The sequence below is a fragment of the Vidua chalybeata genome, chromosome 18 (assembly GCF_026979565.1).
Source record: "Vidua chalybeata isolate OUT-0048 chromosome 18, bVidCha1 merged haplotype, whole genome shotgun sequence".
In the NCBI taxonomy this organism is placed as follows: Eukaryota; Metazoa; Chordata; class Aves; order Passeriformes; family Viduidae; genus Vidua; species Vidua chalybeata.
In genome coordinates this window covers 11,699,335-11,722,017 of record NC_071547.1, presented here as the reverse complement: position 1 = coordinate 11,722,017, position 22,683 = coordinate 11,699,335, and the positions used below count along the sequence as shown (strand labels likewise).

Here is a 22,683-nt window from a genome sequence, read left to right as displayed (position 1 = left end):
GGGACCCGCGGTCCTTCCTCCCTTCCTTCCTTCCTTCACCCGGCAGGGACCCGCGGTCCTTCCTTCCCTCCTTCCTTCCTTCACCCGGCAGGGACCCGCGGTCCTTCCTCCCTTCCTCCCTTCCTCCCTTCCTCCCTTCCTTCCTTCCTCCCTTCCTTCCTTCCTCCCTTCCTTCCTTCCTTCAGCCGCCCGGGACCCGCGGTCCTTCCTCCCTTCCTTCCTTCCTTCACCCGGCAGGGACCCGCGGTCCTTCCTCCCTTCACCCACCCGGGAGCCGCGGTCCTTCCTCCTCCCGCGCCCGCTGCAAGGCAGAAGTTAAAAAGCATCATCATCCCAAACTGTTTCCATAGTTGGGGAAAAGTGAGATAACACAGAACTTCTGAAAACCGGGTGCTGCCTGCCGAGCGCAGAGGGATTTGGACAGCATGAGGAGGGTAAGATCTCTGGAATGCTTCAGGGTGAAGCACTTGTGTGATTCCATCGTGGTTCCTTGCGTAAGAGGAGGTTTGGTACCCCACAGTCCTGCTCCACCATGGATGCCATCTGTGATAGCCAGCACCACTATTGGTAGCATCCCTACTAGTAGTATCACTAATTGCACTACTACCCAGTGGAGAGATTCCACTTCTTCCTATGGAATGAAATGGCCTTTGAGGAGAAAGACAGGTTTATTGTAATTATCATCAAATCAAAATGAGTTTATTAGAGCTCTTAATCGTAGTTGGCACAGGGTTGAACAATTTTAATTGGCACAATTTAAAGATCGTCTTTAAAGGCCCCTTTCAATCCAAACCATCCAATGATTTTACGACTTCTGTTTTTTTATTAAACATAGTTTTAACACTTGAGTAGCACATCCCACTGAATTTCAGCTACACAGAAAATACTTCTTGTTTTTGATCTTGAAGGATTATTTTTACCCTGGGTTCTTTCTCACAGTGGTTCTGGAGTGAGTGATGGGCATCTGCTGCTTGGGTGAGTCATGGCACGGGCAGCCCAGGAAAACACAGCTGGCATGCACCAGTGGCTCCACTGGGTGGCCAGGAGGGCACTGAGATGTGGATCCCGGGCTGAGCACTTCCCTTGGGGACGGAAAGCCCCCAGACTGTAGTTTTTGGCAGCATTTGTCAGCAGCCTCCATCTCTGTTCTGCCTTAGAAATCAGCCTGGAAGCTCAAATTCAGCCAGGGGTCCAGGTTTGCCCTGACTGCTGTCAATACCAATGAGAGAAAGAGCCCAGGACTTGTCCCAGGTAAGGCAGAGGAGTGCAGGAGGATGGTTACATCCCTCAGATCTGATCCTCCTTTTCCTCAGCATCACAGCCACCCCGCACTGGTGACAGGGAGTGGGGAGAAGCACTGCCAAACGAGAGCTCCCACAGGTGCCAGCATACAGGCAGGGGCAGGGCAGAGGAGGGTGCTGCCATGCTGTGGGGTTTCCAGTGTTCCTGTTCCCATCACCTTGTGCTGCCTGCCAAAGGGAGGGGCAGAACAGGGAAAGGGGGATTTTTTCTTGTTTCACCATAGGAAGGATTTTCAAACCCTATAAATTCACTTTTGACAAGTGAACAGCTAAAGCAGATTAACCTTTTTGCTAATCCTCTATAATGGCTTTGGAATCTCCTTAACCAATAAGAAAATTATAAGAACCTGTTTCTTTTCTTTTTATCTATATCTATATTGTCCTCTCTTGTCTGCATGTTTTTTCTTTCTTGTTTTATTTTCCTTTCCTTTTCTAATATGAAATAGCCCAGCGATCCTATCTCCCAGAGGCTCAGTAAACAGTACATCAGAAATCCCTTTCCTTTATTCCTCTCTGGTAACAGGGTGCAGAGAAGTGTCTGCCGATTGGGATTTGATTACCAGCAGCTATCAAAAGTCTCTTTGTACAATCTGGGTCCTAAATCCCATAATTCTTTGATAAAAGAAGTATTACCAGTCCATTTTCTGTAGTGAAAGGTATGGGAGGAATGAAAGAAAGCAATCAGTGGAGATCCTAATAGGCTAAGTGCATGTGTGGTGGGAAGACAGGGCTGGGACAGGATGCCCAGGGAAAGGCATCCTTTGTTTGGGATGGGGAAGGAGAATTAATCCTCTTCAGGCATATGAGCAGAGCTGGTCAGATCCTGCACCTGCCCATGGCACCTCCCAGCTCACCAGCCCTATGGCCCTTCTGACCAGCACAGGGTGGGGAGCAGAACCTGGCCCCACATCCACCCCTTGTGTTTGGGTACATGCATAAAAGCTGGGAGTAGTTTTCAATGATCTCTGGAATTAGGGCATCCCCAGTGCCTCTCTGGAGCACTGACACTTCGGCAGGGCAGCAGTGAACATGTCCAGACTGAGCAGCTACAAAGGTGTCTTCATCTCAAAGGGTAAAGATTCGCAGAGCTCAGTTATAATCCAAGTTACACCACTGGAACAGCTGAAGGAGAGGCAAATAAAGGGATGGAAAGAAAAACAGCAGTTTGGTTTTAGGTGAGTCACAAGTAGAACAGCTATGGGGCATCTCTTCCCAGCACTGAGGGACCTGCAGGTGAGGAAGGGCAGGCAGTGAGCCGGGATGAGAAGAGAGGAAGGGAGCTGAGAGAGGCTCTCCTGGGGACTGGCTGTAAGTTTTGCAGGATGCTGGAGGCATTGCTGGGCTGTCCAGCATGAGGATCTTTGGTGTGCACTGGTTTCACAGCACCCACCTGTGTGTCTCCTTGGTGTACCATGAGTGGGACTGCAAGGAAGCACCAGGTGTGGGTGCTCCCCACGTGAGCTCCTGAGGCCTCGCTTCTCACCTTGGCTTAAACCACACTGAGAGCGAGGGAACTTGGATTTAAACTTTGCTGAGCAACCTGATCTCAACCACACCTTCTCTATTTTATTCCCAGCTATTCCTGTCAATGGAAAACACAGGATCCAAGATGCTCTCTCTCCTCCTGTGGGTCGCAGCTGCCAGGCCTTGCTGTTTGCCCTTGGGAGGGGCAGAACCAGGCATCCCTTCCTGTCCTGAATCTTGGCCACGGCCTCTTCCCAGTTTCTTTGGCTGGGCAGGAGCCAGGAATTGAATGGACTTTAGGAAAGCCTGGCTGTGGCACTGAATCCACACTCCTGCCTGGATGGCTGTGGGACCTCACTGAGAGCACATAGAGGCAGCAGCAGCAACAATCCTCCCCTTTCCTTCCCCACACAGAGCATGGCTCAGCTGCATGGGAGGTGGTTACATGCCACTAAGCTGTGGTGCAGAGCTGCTGCAAGCAGCTCGTAATCTAATTTATTAAGGGCTTTGAATCCTTACAAAGAGTATGTTGGATACATGCAAAGCATCTGCATTATTACAGTGATTAGGGCAGCAGAGATGGGGAAAAAGGGAAGGAGGGAAAATACAATTTCTCTGCTTTCAGCAGAAAATAAATCAACTTTCACAGAGAATTCTGGCAAAGCCAAAGGCTGTGCTGTCATTAAAAATGATTTTTTATTAAGCTGAACTCTCTCTTCTCTCATATTGTATGATATGACAGCTCTCTTTTGATGGGAAGGCTTTCATTTGGCCAGAGAAAGGGATAATTTGCTTCTTTTAAGGAGTTAATCCTCTGGTCCATTTCCGGGCTGGGAACAGCTATCCTCCCCCTTCCTTGGATAGGAGGCTGCAGCACAATGGAGATCATAACCACCTCAAATCTACACCCGAGATGGAGAAATCAGATTTCCTTCTCCAGTCATTTTTGTGGGATTAGCTAAATCTTAGATCCACGCTAACCCTTCACAAAGCTGCCAAGATTAGTTAGAATTTATTTTATTTGCAGGGGGGTTTACGGTTTTCTTTCCAAAGGGATTATATCTCTCTCTCTCTCTATATATATATATATTTAGAGTGGCTTCAGTCATAACGCAGCTAGGTCAGAGGGAGGAAAAGAGTGTGTGTGTATAAAATAAAAACTCAGCTGCAAGAATGACAGTCACTTGAAACGCCAAGACAAAGCTGTGGTTCTGGATGGCTTTGCCAGCCCATTTTAAAAGCCACATAAGCTGTCCTTTCCCTAGCAAAACCCCCCTAGGGAGCCGGTGAAGGGAGGGCAAAGCCCCCCAGTTGGGCTGCCTGTTTCCCCAGCCGCTGCTGCTGCTGGCACAGGATGTCTTCAGAGGCAGTGCCAGGGGCTGACGCCGGCAGGAGAGGCCTGAAGAAGCCACGTCCGTTCAGCATCGAGGACATCCTCTCCAGCCCCGCGGAGAGGAGCCCCCAGGTCTTGGTGCCGCTGTGCCTACGGAGCATCTTGGACTGCACACCCAAGCGGCTCTGTGAGCTGGAGACCATCCCAGCCAGCTCCCTGCAGGAGGAGGAGGAGGAGGAAGAGGAGGAAGAGCCGGAAGGGGCAGGCTGCAGCTGCTGCTGTTGTTCTCACACGAGTGCCCGTTCCCCGCAGGACCTGCCGGCTTGGCTGGGTGAGTGTTGGGTTTGGTTCAGGTGTGGGGCTCGCAGGGGGGCTGGTGCCAGTGCTGTGGGCAGGGGAAAACCTGGGTGTTAAGTGGCAATATGGCCCGGTGGTCTTGGGCCTGAGGCCCAGCAATCCGAGCTGTTCTCAGCAGGGTTCCTAAGAGTGGGCACTTCCACCTGAAATGCTGCCAGGGTTTGAAAAGCAGAGGGTGCTATTACTGGATATTACTGGTTAGTGTGAAACTCTTGAGAGAATGATGTTTCTAGGGGTGCAAGCTCTCTGTGGAATGTGGGGCCCATGGCCACGCTGCCCATGTGCAGAGCTGTGCCTGTGCTTCCTCACAACATCAGCCCTGGGGAACCTCACTTATCCTGTAAGGAAAAGAGTTTTGGCTACATCAAGCAAAATTACTGTGGAAAATAAATGTAGCAAACCCTTAAAAATACAGTTCAAGAGCATCTTGAAAGTTCAGAATTCCCTTGTGTCAGGGCTGAAACACAGATCTTTGCTGGGCTGTGAGTTTGCAGTTATTTTCTGGAGCTGACCACAGTGCAACTGGTAAGTGAGCAAAGAAAACCCAGCCAGTGCTCACCACCTGCATCCTTCTCCATGTCGTGCCCTAAACTCTTCTCCCACTTGCATAGTGACCACTCAGCTTGCCACCCACTCCAGGTGACTGGCTGCCTCCTTCCAAGCAGTAGCAGGGATGGAACGGGTGCCTGGGCTGCCTTGAGCACGGCGAGTGTTTGAGCCCCACACCTCTAACGCCGCTGCTGTCCCTGTCCCCTCGCAGATGCCCGCTTCCCCTGGCCCATGCGGCTCTTCCACCCGGCAGTCAGGGTCTGTAGGAGCTCCCAGGAGAAGCCAAGCGAGCTGCAGACCTTCCAGCAGATCCAGCGCCGCACGCGCCGGCACCGCACCATATTCACCGAGGACCAGCTGCAGGCCCTGGAGACGCTTTTCCACCAGAACCAGTACCCGGACGTGGTCACCCGCGAGCACCTGGCAAACCGCATTCACCTGAAGGAGGAGCGGGTGGAGGTGAGATTCTGCCACTTGCTGAGGGCAGAATTCTTGTGTTCCTGCAGTCCCCCAGGAACACACACTGGGGCATTGTGCTGTCTTTTTTTTGGGGGGTCTGCAGACCCACGGCCTCATTTTAAAATCCATCTTGTGCATTTGACAAAAGAGAGTTTAAGTCTGGCGAGCAATGGAAGAATATAAACCATTTCAGCTGGGCTAATTTGTACTGGCATCCAGTCCCACAGACTCACATGATGCCTCTCTCCCAGAATCACGTGTCACACACAAACATGCCCAGCTCTGCTGCTCATCCCCTGCACCCAAGTCTGTATTCCTTACCTAAGTGATCTGTGTGACTTCTGAATTTGTCATGGGGGATCCCAACTCCTTTGTGCCCCTCACATGTGCCTGAGCAAGATTGCAGCAGAGGGACTGATTACATTTTGTATCAAGCCTTTCTATTACAGTACCTCACAGCCCAGGAGAGCCACTGCCTGTCCCCCTGCCAGTAACACCTGACATGCAAAAGCCCTTTTCTTGTTTTGCACTTTCTAGGTTTGGTTTAAAAATCGTCGGGCGAAGTGGCGGCATCAGAAGAGGGCGACTGCCTCAGCACTGAGCCTCCAGCCCAAGCAGCCCCCCAAGGAGAGCTGTTAGTGCTCACAGGCTGCAGAGAGCACCAAGAGCACCCACTGCCCGTAGCTGACAGGCTCAGGGGGTAACCCGAGGGGGCTAATGCAGCAAAAGGGAACCTCTGTGGTTCACACAGGAGGAGGACAGGTAAAAGCAGACACTTTTTGGCACTTTCACATGCCTCTTCCAAACCTAGTTCACATGGCAAATAACTCAGTAGGCAAGATGTGCAGGGGACAGAGTTGCACCGGTGTTAAATGTGTGTGCTTTAAGAGAAGGAAAAACTCCACTTCTTGTCTTTGCTCTGTGCATGTAGTATTTGTGCTCGTTTTATTGATGTAGATTTGCAAAATATCCTGCAAATGAATGTTTCCTGTTTGCAGCACCTCAGTGGCATCTAGAGTTGCTTTTGGGGTTGAACTTGCTGGACAAGTGATTTGTTTCATAACAAAGAAGCACGGGTTTCTCCCCATAGCCCTGGGGAAAGGTGATGAACGCGTTGCGGTGAGAGGGTTGGCACAGGTTCAGCCTTCACCCCTGCTGCCAGCCAGTCCCTGTCACAACGAGCCGTGTCCGTGGCCCTGGCGGGGCCAAGGGGAAGCCAGGAGCTGGGAAGTGGCGAGATCAATAAACTGCCCTGTCACCCCCGCCGAGCAGCCGGCCGGGGTCCCGCTCCCCGCAGCCCGGGTGCTTCTGAGGAGGTCTGAAGAGACCGTGGGGGCTTTGGGGGGATCCGCCCGGCGCCCGTCCCTTGTGCTATCCCGGTTCCCATCCCAGCTCCCATCCCTTGTGCTATCCCGGTTCCCATCCCAGCTCCCATCCCTTGTGCTATCCCGGTTCCCATCCCAGCTCCCATCCCTTGTGCTATCCTAGTTCCCATCCCAGCTCCCATCCCTTGTGCTATCCTAGCTCCCATCCCAGCTCCCAGCCCGTGTGTATCCCGGCTCCCAGCCCGGTTCCCGTCCCGTGTGTATCCCGGCTCCCGTCCCGTGTGTATCCCGGCTCCCATCCCGTGTGTGTCCCGGCTCCCAGCCCGGCTCCCATCCCATGTGTATCCTGGTTCCTATCCCGTGTGTATCCCGGCTCCCATCCCGTGTGTATCCCGGTTCCCATCCCATGTGTATCCTGGTTCCTATCCCGTGTGTATCCCGGTTCCCATCCCATGTGTATCCTGGTTCCTATCCCGTGTGTATCCCGGCTCCCATGCCGTGTGTATCCCGGCTCCCATCCCGTGTGTGTCCCGGCTCCCATCCCGTGTGTGTCCCGGCTCCCATCCCGTGTGTATCCCGGCTCCCATCCCGTGTGTATCCTGGTTCCTATCCCGTGTGTATCCCGGCTCCCATCCCGTGTGTATCCCGGTTCCCATCCCGTGTGTATCCCGGCTCCCAGCCCGGCTCCCATCCCGTGTGTATCCCGGTTCCCATCCCGTGTGTATCCCGGCTCCCAGCCCAGCTCCCATCCCGTGTGTATCCCGGCTCCCAGCCCGGCTCCCATCCCGTGTGTGTCCCGGCTCCCATCCCGTGTGTGTCCCGGTTCCCATCCCGTGTGTATCCCGGTTCCCATCCCGTGTGTGTCCCGGCTCCCAGCCCGGTTCCCATCCCGTGTGTGTCCCGGTTCCCATGCCGTGTGTATCCCGGTTCCCATCCCGTGTGTGTCCCGGCTCCCAGCCCGGTTCCCATCCCGTGTGTGTCCCGGCTCCCAGCCCGGTTCCCATCCCGACCCTCGGGTTCCGGCGCGGGACCGGCCGGGTCCTCCGCACCGGCAGGGGGCGCACGCGGGCCCCGCGCACCTCCCGGGGAGGGGGCGCGCATTCCGATCCCGCGGCGCGGAGATGTGACGTCACGGCCCGTGGCGGCGGCGGCGGAGGAGGAGCGGAGCGGTTCCGACGCCATGGAGGCGATACCGGTGCCGCCGGCCTCTCCCGCCGCACTGGTGCCGGCTCCCGCCGCGGGCCCCGTCGCCGTGACGGGGAAGGAGGTGGTGTCGCCAGCTGCGAGGCACTCGAAGAAGATCCTGGATGAGGAGGCCTATATCGAGGTAAGGCGGCGGGCGCGGGCCCGAGCCCGGGGGGCTCCGCTCCGCCGGTGCTTGCGCTGCAACCGCGCTGCAACCGCGAGTGCCGGTGGAAGTGGCGCTGGGGCCGCCCCTCGGCTCCCGGCCCACCGGCGGCGCGGCTGTCATTGCTCTGCCGCCGGCCCGGCGCCGCCCCGCCTGCCCGTGGCTCTGCGCTGCTGGCCCCCAGCCGAGCCGGCGCTCCAGGTGTCCCAGCGGGGCGTTGCAGTTGTCTCTGTCTCTGTAGAGCTTAGAGAAGATCATCCAGCGAGACTTTTTTCCCGATGTGGAGAAGTTGCGAGCACAGAAGGACTATCTGGAGGCTGAGGAAAACGGCGACTTGGAGAAAATGAGACAAATTGCTATCAAGTTTGGCTCTTCCTTGAACAAATCGTCGAGGGACACACCTGCACCCTGTAAGAACTGGCTCTGTGGGGCATGAGGGGTGTGTATCTGATATTGCTGCTCTTCTTTATCTATTTGTGCAGACAATGCTTATCTTAAAGATTCAAGATTGATGTTGCATGAGAGCTAAGTGTACCAGTTTGGGCAGTAGCCAGTGTCTGGTGGCTCATGCTGAATTTCTCTTTGATGGTGTCTAATAATTTCTTGAGGGAAGGGTTTTGGAAAAAGCAGCCATTTAAAAAGCATTCCTCATGGGCATCTTTTGCCAAGTTCCTGCTCTCTAGGGAGTGTTATGTGCTCTCTACTGTGAAAAATCCTAAGCTGTGTTTTGAATTCTTATAGTAGTGTGTAGTTTTAGGGGTTCTTGTTGTATGTACAGACATTTGAGATTTTCATGTATTAGGGACAGAAGGTGTGGGAAGCTCGTGGCTATCAGAATTTCCCACAGCAGGTATCCAGTGTTCTATGTTTTCTTTCACTTCCAGTTCAAGTGTTTCTTAAAGCCCAGCCCCTGGCTGAGCTCTTGCAGTAGGGTTTGGGCAAGTGGCTTTTTTGTGGCAAAGGGCACGTGTCACAAGGTGGTGTCTCTTCCTCCCCTGCTGCAGGTGCTGGCCCTGGCCTGGGCTCAGTTGGATCTGCTGCTGCTTTTGTTGGCAAAAGCAGGGTGTAGGATGACTACACCCTGGGATGTGGCTCTCCTAGGAATTTCTCCCAACAGGAGGAAAATGTCTTAGATGAGGCCAAAATCTTGTTTGGAGGTTGAGACAGATTTCAATAGAACATTTTGGAGTTCTTTTCACAAGTTTTTAATTTAATTTTTATTCTCTTGATATGCCTTCTGTGACTTATTTGGTACATCATCCTTACAGGAAATCTGTTGTGTGCTCCAGTAACCAGGTGAATTTTTTTTTTTTTTTGGTGGCAGATGTTACCCCAGCCACATTTGAAACCCCAGAAGTGCATCCAGGTGGCCTTCCAGTGGGAAATAAATCTAAGGCTGGCATCAAGACTGCAGAAGAAGGTAGGAGAATTATGTTTCTCCAGCTGAATTCTTCCAAAATTAAATTGTCTGCCAATAGCTGGCCACTTGTACATTTCACCTTTAAAATAAATTGCTATAAATACCATGAAAGGCTTTATTGAAAGCTGGTTATATGTGTTCCAAACCTGATTTATTCCTGCACCACTGTGTGGGTCTCTGTCTTTGGCCAAGCTTGGTGGCAGTTACTGCTGTGTCCGTGGAAGGCTCGCTGCCAGGAGGGTGGAGAGGTAGATACAGTGCTCCCCTAGAAAGGGAGGCATTAACCTTCCTCAGGCTTCTTCCCTTCTCTTTTTAGGAGAAGCAGAAAAAGATGATAAAGATGCTCTTCCCAGCCTGGACACCTTCTTGGCAAAGCACACGAGTGAGGATAATGCTTCCTTTGAGCAGATCATGGAAGTGGCCAGAGAGAAGGAGAAGGTCAAGCACGCCTGGCTCTACAGCGCAGAGGAGGAGTACAGCCGGGTAGGGAATTGCCTCAGCTCTGTCTCTGCTCTTCCAAGGGACACAGCAGGGAAATGCCATTTCACTGGGTTTCTGCTAAGGCTCAGTTTCCTGCATCCCATGCCTGCTCTTTGCTTCCTTGTGCAGTCCTGCTTTTTCCCTTTCTGTCTCACAAGAACAGTGCTGACTTAGTTACTGAGGCTTTGTCTCTTCTGAAAGCTTTGAGGCTGCAAAGCGCTGCACAGAGTGCAGGTATTGCTGTCCTTGGCAGCCTCTTCTGTGAGCAGCAACACAGTTCCTGCTGTTTGTCCATCAGCCCCTTATTATTTGCAGTTTGTCTGTGTTATTTCAGTTTTCAGTTTCTGTTATAAGTAGTAACCCACCCAGCTGCTGAAGCACAGAATTGCATGAGCATGGCTGGCTGTGCTGCCTTCCTCAGCTACCTGCAGGAGAGGTCCAAGTGCTGTCCTGGGCCTCCCTTGTCAGCCTTTAACCATCAGCAGTGAGCAGATGGCACATTGATGGATGTGGGATGTGGTGCCTTTTCATGAAGTTTGGCACTGACATGTGGGTGTTTGCTGCTGTTGTTTTGAGGGAGTGTTATTTTTTTTTATCCCAACTATCTCTCAGAGTCTGTTACATACCTTATGCAAAGTGTTTTAGGGCAGGTGGCTGAGCTTGTGACTGAGCTCTCCAAGTTGTGTCTGGCTGAATAAAAGATTGCAGGAGGCTGCTTCAGATTTTTTTTTTTTCACCTTTTAAAACTTTTTTCCATTGCCCTTTCAGCGACAAAATGAAAACCTGGCACTTCCTTCAGCCGAGCAGCAAGCTCTGGAGAATGTGAAAGCTGGGCTGGATACCTGGGAATACACAGCTCGAAACACCCTCATGTATTATCCTACAGGTGAGGCATTGGTTCCAGGTGGGTTGGCTCCAAACAGTTCTTACAGCATTTCTGTATGTGACTGAGCAGCTCTTACAGGTAATGCTGTGCTTTTTCTTCTGTAAGTTTGTTTTTAAAAAGTGTTTTTTTTCCTTTTTTTTCTTGGCCTCTGATTCCAAAGTTTGATCGTGTTCTATTTGCCATTGAAAAGCTCATCTGTATTACAGAAGTACTTGTTTTCAGTAGCCAAAGCTCTTTCCTGGCTTCTTTATGAGCACTTGTTGTCATCTTCATTCATTGTTTGCTTCTGCTCAAAGAATCCTCCTTAGACTTGTTAGTCTGTTTGTTGCTTTAGAAAAATACATATTTTTGTAAATGTAGTTTTCTTTTTTAGCTGTAAATGTACAATTGATAATTTCTGTGAACCAGTGAAGTAAAGAGCTCTTTTTTAAAAGTCATTTTGCTTTTCAAGGTGTACCTGATGAGAGTGAAGTTTTTAAGAAGCCCAGGGAAGTTGTGCATCGAAACACCCGTTTTGTGAAGGACCCTTTTAGCCAAGCTGTGAGCAAATCACAGCTCCAACAAGCTGCAGCCCTCAATGCTCAGGTTGGATAACTTTACTTCTGACTCAAATCTAGTTAGGCTTTGTCCTCTGGTGTGGTTTATCCCCCAGAACCGTGTGTGTGTGTGCTGGATGCAGCTGACTCTCACCTTTCTCCAAATGAATGACGTTGTCTTTTTTATTTCAGTACAAACAGGGCAAAGTGGGACCCGATGGGAAAGAACTGATACCCCAAGAGTCTCCAAAAGTGAACGGGTATGGATTTGTGGCTACCCCCTCTCCTGCCCCAGGTAAGAGGATTTTCTTATTTCTTCTGCTTTAAGAGGACTGTTACTGCACTTTCTTTGTTGCTGTCTTCAACACTAGGGTGTCATTACAGGGTTAGATGACGAGGTAAAACCTCGTGCTGTGTATGCCAGCTGGATGCAGGGCTTAAATCCTAGTCCAATACACTGGTAGGAGAAGTCACACTGCACCAAGAGAGTCTGAAGTTTCTGTGCCATTGCTCAGGAATCATCTAGCTGTGGGGTACTTTCAGTTAGAACAAACTGATTATTTTTCTTCGAGTTGAAACATGGTATCTGAATTCGTAGCTGTTCTGCACCTGCCCTGTTTTTCTGTGCTTTTTGTGGTTATGTCAACACCTGAACATACTGGGGCTTTCCCTCTGGGAAACCTGTAGGTGGCGTTTGGAGCACCTCCTTTCTCCATCGTAAATGCCTTTTCCAAACCCTGGACAGCAGGATTTTCCAGCCAGAGACTTAATCGGGCTCTTAGGATCCTTTCTACACCTGTTAGACAAGGTGCAGTCACTGTTTGGTACAGGCTGCCTCTGAGATGATTGGAGGGTACATTTGGCTATTACATGTCCTTAAATCCTCTGCCTGTTTTCTTAGTTTTAAAGAGTTTCCTGTGTTCAAGGAGTTTTCATTCAGCAGCAGAGGGGAGAACTAGTACTGCAGAGGGAAAAATGAAAGTGTCACTAATCAAAAGCTTAGCAAATGGAAAAATGAAGACATGGAAAGGGAGGTGCTTGGTTGTTGTAACCAAGAGGCTGACACAGCTACAGGCAATCCCTTTTAATGGGAACCACATGTTACTTATTCACATTGGCTGTGATTTCCTCTGCAGTGGAGGGGCTCCTTTGTTGATGAATTTGCTGTGTTTCCTAATTTGCTTCACTCTCTCCTTTTTTTTTTTTTTTTTTTTTTTTTTTTTGTGTGTGATCAATGAATAGTCAATTGTCTTGCATGGGTATAACTTGTTGAATTTGTTTTTAGGTGTGAATGAGTCACCTTTTATGACATGGGGTGAAATTGAAAGCACCCCTTTGCGTCTGGAAGGGTCAGAAAGACCATATGTGGACAGAACACCTGGCCCAGCTTTCAAGGTATTTCATGTCAGCATGACATTCTTTTCTGGGGGGAAGAACTAAGAAGGGAAAGGCAAGTGAGTAAGGAATAGATTGACATGGAGTGTGACACATCTCTGGGTGGTGTTCCCAGTCCTTGAAACTAATAATCTAGTTTGTGCTTGGAGGGTGGAGGTGAGCATAGATCCACATGAAATTTTCTTGGTGGAGCTACCTGAGGTGGAACACAGGTAGGAACTGCTGGCAGGAGAATGAGATTCTGCATTTAGTGGTGGGCCCAAACAGAGGGACTTTCAGAGGAAGCTGAAGACATGCTCAATTTTTCTGATTTGAATGTGTGAATAGGTGGAAATTTTAGCATTTCCCTCTGTCTTTATCTTCTGGCTGTTGCAACCTGAGGCAGATGTATCAGTTGAGAGTAGAAAAGACACTCTGGCTTTGCTAATGGCACCTAACCCTGCATGCTACTTGTCTCCTGCTGGTGTCTTTGAATGTGAGATGTCTGAGACTCTTAGTTTAAGAAAGGTGTAATTTGCTGTATGTGCCTCTGTTTCGTTGGACTCCAAAGGCCTTGACTGGTTCTCCTGCTGTTTAACAATGTCTGTGTATGCCTGAGAGCTGGCTGGCTACAGGCCAGGCAAGACACAGGTGACATTGTTTGTCTAGGAGAAACAGCAGGAGGAAATGCCAGAGGTAATGGCTGCTTCCTTGACTGGACTGGTTTTACAATTTTTGTTACTTGCTAAGGCAGGTTGAAGGTCTCTGTGTCCTCTCTGGCTTTTATGCAGCAGCAAAGAGGTGTGGGCTGACCCCACTTCTCCCTGCTTTAGATCCCTGTGCATTGGATTCCAGCTTTGAAGGTGCTTTGACTCATTTTTACAGCACTCCTGAGTGCCTTGGCAAGTGAACTGTTTGATGCATTCATAGATCCTGGAGCCCGGACGCCGTGAGAGGTTAGGACTCAAGATGGCCAATGAAGTGGCAGCTAAAAACCGAGCAAAGAAGCAGGAGGCACTTCGAAAAGTGACAGAAAACCTGGCCAGGTGAGACTTCTGTTTTGACAGCAGAACTGGGGGTGGGTATTATCTGATGAGATGTAAATCAGCACATGTAGAAAGGGAGGAATGATGGTAAGGAAGGATACTGGAATCAGAAAGAGGTACATTTGGACTGAAAGTTTTTAAAATTCAAAATTTAGGAATTAAAAAACTTAATTCCTGAGGGAAAGTGGCTGGTGGCTGTCCCTGACACTCTTTGTCAGCATTACTGCTCTGCCCTACAGCCACCCAGTGATGCCTCTGGGTCAGTGTCTTGCCTCATTGCAAAGAGGAGACTTGATAAGAGTTGCTTGGAGGGTCACTAGAAGGACAGAATGGGCTCAAAGGAAAAGTCAGGCAGTGCCACTCAGGTTTGGGAAGGATGCAGGAGGTTTTTCTGTCAACTTGTTTCTCTAGAGAGACAGGCTGCATTTACCTGAAGGCAGAATGACTTCTGCAGGCAGTGGGTCTGCTGCTCTGTGGGGGGGAACTCATGTAGGGAGGCAGTATTGCTTTTCCTGATAAAGGCTGATTTTTTTTTTTACTGTAAAATCTCTTAAAACTGTTTATTCTGTTTCAGCCTTACTCCAAAAGGACTAAGCCCAGCAATGTCACCAGCTTTGCAAAGACTTGTAAACAGGACTGCAAGTAAATACACCGACAAAGCCCTGCGAGCCAGCTACACTCCCTCCCCAGCCCACACAGGAACTCCTGGTTACAAGACCCCGGCCAGCGGGCCTCAAACCCCCCAGAGCACCCCACAGTCTAGGACAGTATCTCAGACACCAGTATCTCAGGATACTACATCCATCACGGACAATTTGCTGCAGCTTCCCAAAAGAAGAAAGGCATCGGATTTCTTCTGAACATTCCAGTCACCACCAAGGTGATAGTGATCTGGCTGTGCTCAGTGAACTGCAGACTGGTTACTGGGGAAATGGAGATAATTTCTGAAAGATATATTTCTGTTTTTAAGAGAGCCGTGCATTTAAATTAATTTCTGTTCAGCTACGTCTGTTTCTTAAGTGGGGTAAACCTTTCTTAAAGGCTGAACTGGACTTGGGTCCAGCTTGTTGAACTTGTTTGAGTTTGTAGTTTGCAGAAGAGGGGACACAACCATGTGTATACTGAGGCATGACACAGAATGTTAGAGAGATGATCTTTAACTTGAATTTAAACTGATGCAGTTCACAAGTTTGACTTACTTTGTGATCTTGTTAAAACCAGCATTCCTTAAAAGGACCCCATTTCCTCCTCCTCTGCTTACACTTTGCAGTATGGGATTTGCCTTGCTGCTTTTGCTCAGACTTTTCTTCTGCAGGTTGTGGGCTTGCCCTGTTCTGCAGCTGGCAGAGGAAAGAGATCAGATTTGTTTTGTAGCTGCTCTGTGTGACTCCGGAGAGTTGATGACTATGATGCAGGGGCCAGAGACAGTCCTGTGTCATCCACCAGGATGACAGTGCCATTCTGAAGGACAGAAATTATACTTTTCTGATAGCCACACTGGGGCTTTTGTTCGGTGTGTTTCTTCCATTCTTTGAAACTTTTGGCTTTAGTTTTTATAATTAGCCAAAAAAAAAAAAAAGGCAATTTTAACCACACGTGCTGTGGTTGCTGCATATGAGCTGATGTTTGTGTGTGGGATGAGCCCTTGTGTGGTGTGATCCAGCTTGGAGAGGCACTCACTATGCACACTTTAGGAGGAAGCAGGTGTAGGCAGATGTTTTCATTCTTGCACCACACCTGAGTACAAGACAGCATGTAGAACACTTGCCAGCGTTGGCATTTGCTATAGTCAGGTGATGTTTTTCTGAGGGAACATCCATGGAAGGTCTTACCCAGCAGCTTGAGGAGTGTCTGCAGCGTTCTCTGAGGTCTGGGGCATTGGGTGCTGTGTTTGTCTTGGTGGAGAGCTTCCTTTTGTGTGGTTTCCTCTGCCACTTCCAAAACTAGTGTCCCTGACTGTGAAAAACCCTTCTGAGGGATTGTTTTTATAGTGCACCTTGTAAAAATAAATTTATCAACATGGCATTGCTAGGAATCATGACTCAAAAATTAGTAATTTTTACCTTTTTAGTCCAGAAATACTTGAAGGCTATGGTTTTTTAAAGCAAAAAAAATATTCTCAGGTACTCACGAATTAATGTAAAAGGAGTGCATTTACTAAAGTTTTCATGCTTTCAGAATTGTTCTTTAAGGACTGAACTGACTAAATATGAACCTAGTTCTTAGGTAATTTCAAATACTAATTATTTATTTCATAGTGAAATGCTTGTCTCCATTAAGCATAGGACCTCTTTTGTTAGGTACACAGGCAGGAGGTCAGAGCCTGGCCTGCAGTTTGGGGGTCACTGAGCAGACCAGGAGCGAGGAGTGGATGTGGGATTCCTGCCCATTTGTGGGTGCAGGAGCTCCTCTGAGTGTGGGATGCACAGAAAGGCTGAGCAGCATTCGAGGCACTGCAGATGGGGTGCACACATGGATCAGGAGTGGCATGTGGCATCTCTGTGCCACAGCATTTCTAACTGGCTGTGCTCATACCAAGGTGTAGCTGGAGTAATAGGGGAGTGTGATATCTGAGTGTGGTTAGTTCCACGTTGTGCAATTCATGCTTAAAAGCAGACTGCATTAAATATTCTGTGGACAGAGTTGGTTTCATGTTTGCCCTCAATTGAATAAACCTAGACAGCCACACTAAAATCACAGTCTTGATTCTGCCACTGACCGGCCTTCACGTTTGTTGGAAATGGACTTATTTTCAGTTACATGTGGTAAAACTGGATCTCTTCAGATTGGCTGTTCCTGTAATGCCTGTTCTCTGCTTCCTGCTGCAGTTCAGCCTCTGCTATCTGTAATTAGCAAATCAGTAAATTTTTCATTGCCAGATATTTTTGCTGCTGTAGCATTGGCAGATAAAGTACCTTACAGGGCCAAATCCAGTGTGAAAAAACATCTTGGTTCTTGATGACTGGTGATTTTTTTTTTCTTCCCATTTTCAGCATGTTATTTTTCTTTTGCTGTTTCAATATATCTGCATTTTCCCATGTGAAGGCCCAAGCACACTTGCTCCCTCAGCCATAATAGCATCTGTAGCTTTCCTGATGCTGCAGAAGTAGCTGGCAGTGAGCACTGGTGGCCCCAGTCCACTCCTGGGTGGCCAGGCTGGCTGGGGTGGGTTACTGCATTCTTGGAAGTCATGGTGGACCTATGTCCATGTGATATGAACACCATCACATCCAGAGGCTGTGGGGGCTTGCTGTGTGCAGCCTGGGCCTTGGCTCCTTGCCCCAGGCAGGAAAGAAGATGGGAGACCACAGGAGATTGTTGTTCTTTTAAGTCTAATCACTGAGCCCCAAGCTGGTTCTCTGAGCCCTTCACCTTCAGGGCCAGGAGCCTCTCCCTGGCCCAGGGGTTACCATCTCTGCTGTGGTGCAGGGACTGCAGCTTTTCACCCATCCAAAAGCAGGTTCCAGTAGGGGAACTGATTATTTAGGTTAAAAGGGAAGCTGTGGTTGGAGATACTTTGTTGTTTTGGAGGATTGAGCTATTTCTTTGCAAAAATAAAGGAAATGGATCTACTCACTCAGGGGAGAGGGAAATGGAGCAATTCTCATTTCCTCATATTTGCGTGTGTTGCCTCAATCCCAGCTCATGGCTGTTGGCCATACAGCACCTGGTCACAAGCCCCAGCTCTGGGTCAGGCCAGGGCCAGGGATGGTTTCAACCATCCTCACCATGGGCCCCTTCCCCCACCTCTCACTGCCCCAGCAGCTGACCTGGCACAATCTGGGACAATGGGCACCTCTCACCCTTCACTTTGGTGCTGCTGGGCCATTGGTTCATTGCTCAGGGGTGCTGAGGGGCTGCTGGGCACATGTGTGTGCCCCAGCTCTTTAGAGCTGGGGTGCTGTGGGATGTGGCATGGGGGAAATAAGGCCTGCCTTGCCATGGGACAAAAGCCACGGATCAGCAGCTTGTGCCCTGCTCTCGTAGTGGAGGCATCATAGGATATTTATTTATGCATCACCCTGTATGGTGTAATGCCCTGGCCCTGGGGTGGATAAGGATACCCTGGATCAGGCTGAAGTTGGCCTGTGAGCCTGTGCTGCAGGAAGCCAGGCTCAGAACAGTCTGTCCCCACAGCATCCCATGGGAGGGGAGTTTGATGCTCACACTTTGTGCTGGAGGATGTTGTCATACTTCAGGTCCCCACAGGCTCTTGGATCATGACACTATTTGGCAGCACATGAGAGCTGGGAAAGTGGGTTTTGGCCTAAATCTTCAGGCAGTGCCCCACTGCTTGTGACGCACTCCAGCGGGTCCCCAGGCACACAGTGCTCCTGAGGCCCTCAGGGCTCACAGCTCCAAGCTCACGCTTGCTGCTCCCCCAGCTCTGGGCAGCTCTTGGCAGGCACCAATTTCCCCTCCCATGTTAAACTGCACACTTAGTTTTGAAAGAAGCACCTCCCTGGAGCTACTGACCTGAGCACAGCATCAGCTGCCTCCTCCAGGAGGCAGTGAGTGCTCAAGAAATCCCACAGAAGCCCCTCTTCCCTGCCTGCAGGTTGGCAGCTGACCCATGGGGCAGTCAGTGACTGAGAGGGAGCAGGAGCCATGAAAGAAGTAGCTCTACATCCATCTGGAAAACCCTTGAGAAAAGTTTGCTGCTGGGTATAGTGAGTAATTGGTATTAACTGGGAAATGAGGAGTGGGTAAAATTGGGTCAAAATGATCCTTACTGGAATTGCAATGTTTTATTTGAGAACTACAAGTTGTAGCAAAAGAGTAGAAAACACCTCATTGTAAATAGTAAAACTAAATAAACATTTCTAAGGCAGCTTCCCAGGTTTTGACTTTGAATAGGTTGTACTAAAAAGCTGGACTTCCCTGCAGAGGAAAGTGACAGCTCTGCTGACCGTGGGTCAGCCATTGTGTCTGGCCCCTGGCTGAGCCTATGTTCCCTTGTCAGTGGAAATTCCAGATGAATTTGGGAAGTGGATCTTAATGCTAAAATTGCCTTTTGATCCCAAATGCCACGTAGGCTGACCTCCATCCAGCACCAGGAGAGTTGTGGCACCGGGCCACTGTCTGCAGCCAGGGACAGCCACCACCCTGCCCAGCTGACATGCAGCAACACCCAGGTCAAATTCCTACAGGCACCTGTCACTTGCAGGGCCACTGGCAATGACCTGAGCCACACAATTAGTTTTCTTTATGCATTTCCTCTGTGTCTGAGCCCGGGAACTGGGAAGGCAATGTTTCCAGGAGCTATGGAAACACCTGACTGGCTCTGGCACTGCTGGGTGCTGGCTGTGGGAATGTCCCAGCCCTGGGTGCTGCTTGTCCTTGTCGCCCTGCAGACATGAGAACAGGGACTGTCTCATCCCGCTGTGGGCAGGGGCAACCAGAGTAACGAAAAAGCAAAAGATGATCAACCTGTGAGCCTGCTGGGGCTGGGAAAGTCCAGAGCTTTGTGCCTCTGCTGTGGGGCAGGCTAGGTGGTGGCGCTGGGAAGTCCCTGCAGAGACAGAGAAAGGCCATGGCAGCAGAGATGGAGGGGACCTGGAAAGGCTGTCCCGGGGTACAGAGGAAGCTGGTTGGGGCTGTTTCAGTGGGAATAGGAAAGGCTGATCAGGGAATGATAGATGTGAATAGGAAAGGACAATCCAGTTGGGGACAGGGAAATGCGGTTCTTGAGAAGAGGGGACTGATAGAGGCTGCCCTGGGGAGGTAGAGCGAACTGAGCAAGAGTTATCCTGGGGGTAATGGGGCTTCCATTCTGGTGAGGACTGAGGGGGCTGATGGAGGCCGTGCGGGGGGATTGCGGTGGCCATCGGTGGCCATCGGTGGCCATGCCGCGGGGACCAAGGGGCCGGCGCGGAGTCCCGGGGGTCGCGGGGCGCTCGGGGCCGCCCCACCACCGCCCCCTGCCGGCGGCCCCGCCCGGCCCCGCCCGGCGCCGTAAGTGGGCGGGGCGCGCGCTGATCCGCACGCTCGGCCCCGCCCCCTAGGTGCCGATTGGGCGGGCGGCGCGCGGCGGGAGGGGGCGTGGCGGCGCGGGCACGGCGGCGGGGAGGCGCGGCCGCCATCTTGTGCGCCGGCGGAGCCCTGCGAGCCGCCCCAGCGCGGCCGCCCGACCCGCGCCGCTCCCGCCGCAGCCAGGGCCGCCGGCTCCGCCCGGGGCGGCGGCGAACGGCGGAGGGGGGGCAGGGGAAAAGCTCGGTGCGGACCGGGGCCCCCCCGGCGGCCCCTCCTCCCGCCGCTCCGCGCGTCCCTCTCCGCGGGTTTGTGGCGCTGTGCCGGGGGAGGATGAACGGAGGATAAATGGTGCCCAAGGCGGACAGCGGCACCTTCCTCCTCCTCTTCCTCCTGGTGCTGAGCATCGCCGAGCCGCTGCGGTCAGGTAGGGGCGGCGGCGGGGCCAGGGGTGCCGGGCCCGGACGGCCGGCAGGGTGAAGTCCCTGGGGTCGCAGGGGACAGCCCGGATCGGGGGGCGGAGTGGCCCGGAGCCGGCCCCGCCGGGGAGGTTTGGGCTTTGCTGCCGCTTTGTGCGTTTGAGCAGAGCCGGGACGCGGCCGAGCGTCGGTCCCCTGTGCCGGCTGCCTGGATCCGAGAGAGCCTGGATTTACCCGGGGAGTCAGGGCAAAAACGTGCGTGTCAAAGTGGGAAAGCTTGGCTAGAAATCTACATAGCCCTGCGGGTAACGAGCGCAGAAAATGTGGTGACGAAGTTTTCAGGTGCTTGTTGCTTACCTGCTTTTATGTTGTGGGCCTTGGATGCCTGCACGGCCAGACAAATGCTTGCTTTCGAAGAGCCATTTAATCCTGCCAGGAAGAGAGAAAAAAACCTGCCGCACCTGGTTTGTCTTTCTGGGTTCTGTTTGTGCTTCTTTTAGGGCAATAATTCAGCGATGGAGTTGGTATGCTAGCTGCTAGGCATGGTGCTTAAAATCTTAAGATTATTAACTTAGGAGAAATGGTTGGTGTTTGCAGATAGAAAACGACAGTTTTTCTAGGTATATCGCTCAGCTGGAGTTTCTTTTTGGGTGTTGAACTCTCTTGGAGCTTGGCAAAGCCCTCGGGTATCATGGGCAGCTCTTGCCAAAAAGCATCAGTAGCCAAAGCATGAGCCTGCCTGGGGTGGCTTTGCAGGTTTGGGAATTGCTCTCCCATCGCACCAAGTGACTGTTCCGTGCTCCTGGTAAATAGGAGAGTAGAACCACGGTATACTTTGAAAGCCCCTTGTTCTTTCTCTTCGAAATAACTTTTATGACCCAGACTAATAAAATGTAACAGTATTAATGAACTGCGTCTAAGCGAGTTCCCAGCAGAGCTGAAACACAATTGGGTCAGTGTAGGCAGAGTTATTGAAATAACTAACTTGGGTGTTGAAACGTCTCTGTGTCTGCCTTGTTTTGTTTTAGCTTGTTTTTTTTGGCAGTGCAGTGTATGTACAGGGCTTATGATATGCACATAAGTAGCCAAAAAGCCCTCGTTGTGTTGGTAGCCTAGTATTATTACAGCTAGAGGCTTTTATGGCTGAGAAGGTACTATGTAAAACTGATTTCAAGCAGCTCCTTTTTACTGGCACTAAGTGCTACAGGCTGCTGGAATGCTGGGTGAAAAGGTTCAGCTTATTCAGAGCTGTCCCTGTGCTTTTATAGGTGGGTGTACTTGACCCTGAACTCTGCTGGTGTTGAGCATTGTAGCCTCCTAGAAATTCAAAAATGGCATTTTTCATATTGTGTCACATTTGTCACTCCAGTTTGATATTGTACCTCTGTCAACAGCTGATGCTTGATGGATGAACACAAGTTTTTCACTTAGATTTACTTTGTTAAGATAAAGGATATTTTTCTGCTGGTGCTGTAATGTACCTGCTTCAGAAATTTGTGGTGCTGTAGCCTCACTGGCAGAAGTGTCCTTGTGAGCAAACCTTTACTGATCTGCTCAGGTTCTACACCACTGGCTTTGAAACTTGTAGTGTTAGAATTCCCCTGCGGCAACTCCATAAGTACTCCATGAATTTTGCTCAAACCATATGTATTCCTGAACTCAAGGTGATGCAGGATGTAGTGTTGCAGGTGGAATTCCTTGCTGTATGAGGAGTTTCTGAGTTCCATTTGGAATATACTCATCCATCCTGTTTACGTGGTGGCTCCGGTTGAGCGTGGTGGCTGAGCTGTCCATGGTGATGCCTCTCCCTCCTCCTCAGAGGAGAGCCCATCACTTCTGGGTGGCCTCACAGCTCCTTGCCGATGTCACCTGGCTTGTTTGGTTTGCTTCATTTAGTATCATGAATCTGCTGTCTCAAACAAATCACCCATTTGATAGATTAAGAGCACATGGTTTGATCCTGAAACATGAGGTGCAAGTAGGGAAAACCTGGCTCATGCAAGTACAGAGGACATACAGAACTAAATTTGCTACTTTAATCAGTAATGAAGAAGTCTCCCTAGTCTCCTCTGGGGAGAGACAGCAGAAAGAGAAGAGTACTTGGCCTTAGAATTTATTTCCCAGGTGATGTTTGCTTTACTTTTTACTTCTTTAAACCTGTGTGTTGTAGCAAGTGTCTTTTTGGTTTAGGAAGGACGCCTGCAGCTTGCTTAGCTTCAGTCTGTACTTGGAACTATCAGATGAGTGCTGCAGAGCCCTGGGAGGTTTTATGTACTCAGAGATGAATGTGTAGTCCCTTCACAATTCAGTCCCGGCAGATCAGGCATCTCTTTGTATTTCCATGTTAATTTGACACTAGCTTTGTATCCATGTTCTTGCTGTGCTCTTCAGACAAATAAAACCTTCTTTTAAACCT

At 50.5% G+C, this 22,683-nt stretch overlaps 3 protein-coding genes across 3 annotated transcripts in view; all 3 read left to right on the top strand.

Annotated features, from left to right (window-relative positions):
• The first annotated feature begins 95 nt into the window (after positions 1–95).
• On the top strand, positions 96–6,865 carry GSC2 (goosecoid homeobox 2). The gene is made up of 4 exons (XM_053959876.1): positions 96–434; positions 2,878–4,429; positions 5,216–5,463; positions 6,001–6,865. The coding sequence occupies exons 2-4, from the start codon at positions 4,120–4,122 to the stop codon at positions 6,100–6,102; spliced, it is 660 nt and encodes a 219-aa protein (XP_053815851.1). The 5' UTR covers positions 96–434; positions 2,878–4,119; the 3' UTR covers positions 6,103–6,865.
• A 1,030-nt stretch (positions 6,866–7,895) lies between these two features.
• On the top strand, positions 7,896–14,869 carry ESS2 (ess-2 splicing factor homolog). The gene is made up of 10 exons (XM_053959870.1): positions 7,896–8,115; positions 8,378–8,546; positions 9,461–9,556; positions 9,873–10,039; positions 10,805–10,922; positions 11,374–11,507; positions 11,651–11,753; positions 12,744–12,853; positions 13,763–13,878; positions 14,453–14,869. The coding sequence occupies exons 1-10, from the start codon at positions 7,969–7,971 to the stop codon at positions 14,736–14,738; spliced, it is 1,446 nt and encodes a 481-aa protein (XP_053815845.1). The 5' UTR covers positions 7,896–7,968; the 3' UTR covers positions 14,739–14,869.
• Positions 14,870–20,005: 5,136 nt separating this feature from the next.
• Positions 20,006–22,683, top strand: part of DGCR2 (DiGeorge syndrome critical region gene 2) — a 45,110-nt gene continuing 42,432 nt past the window's right edge. Inside the window, exon 1 of the mRNA XM_053959051.1 lies at positions 20,006–20,275. Coding sequence (XP_053815026.1) covers positions 20,197–20,275 — 79 coding nt within the window. The 5' untranslated portion in view covers positions 20,006–20,196. The remainder of the gene's footprint in view (positions 20,276–22,683) is intronic.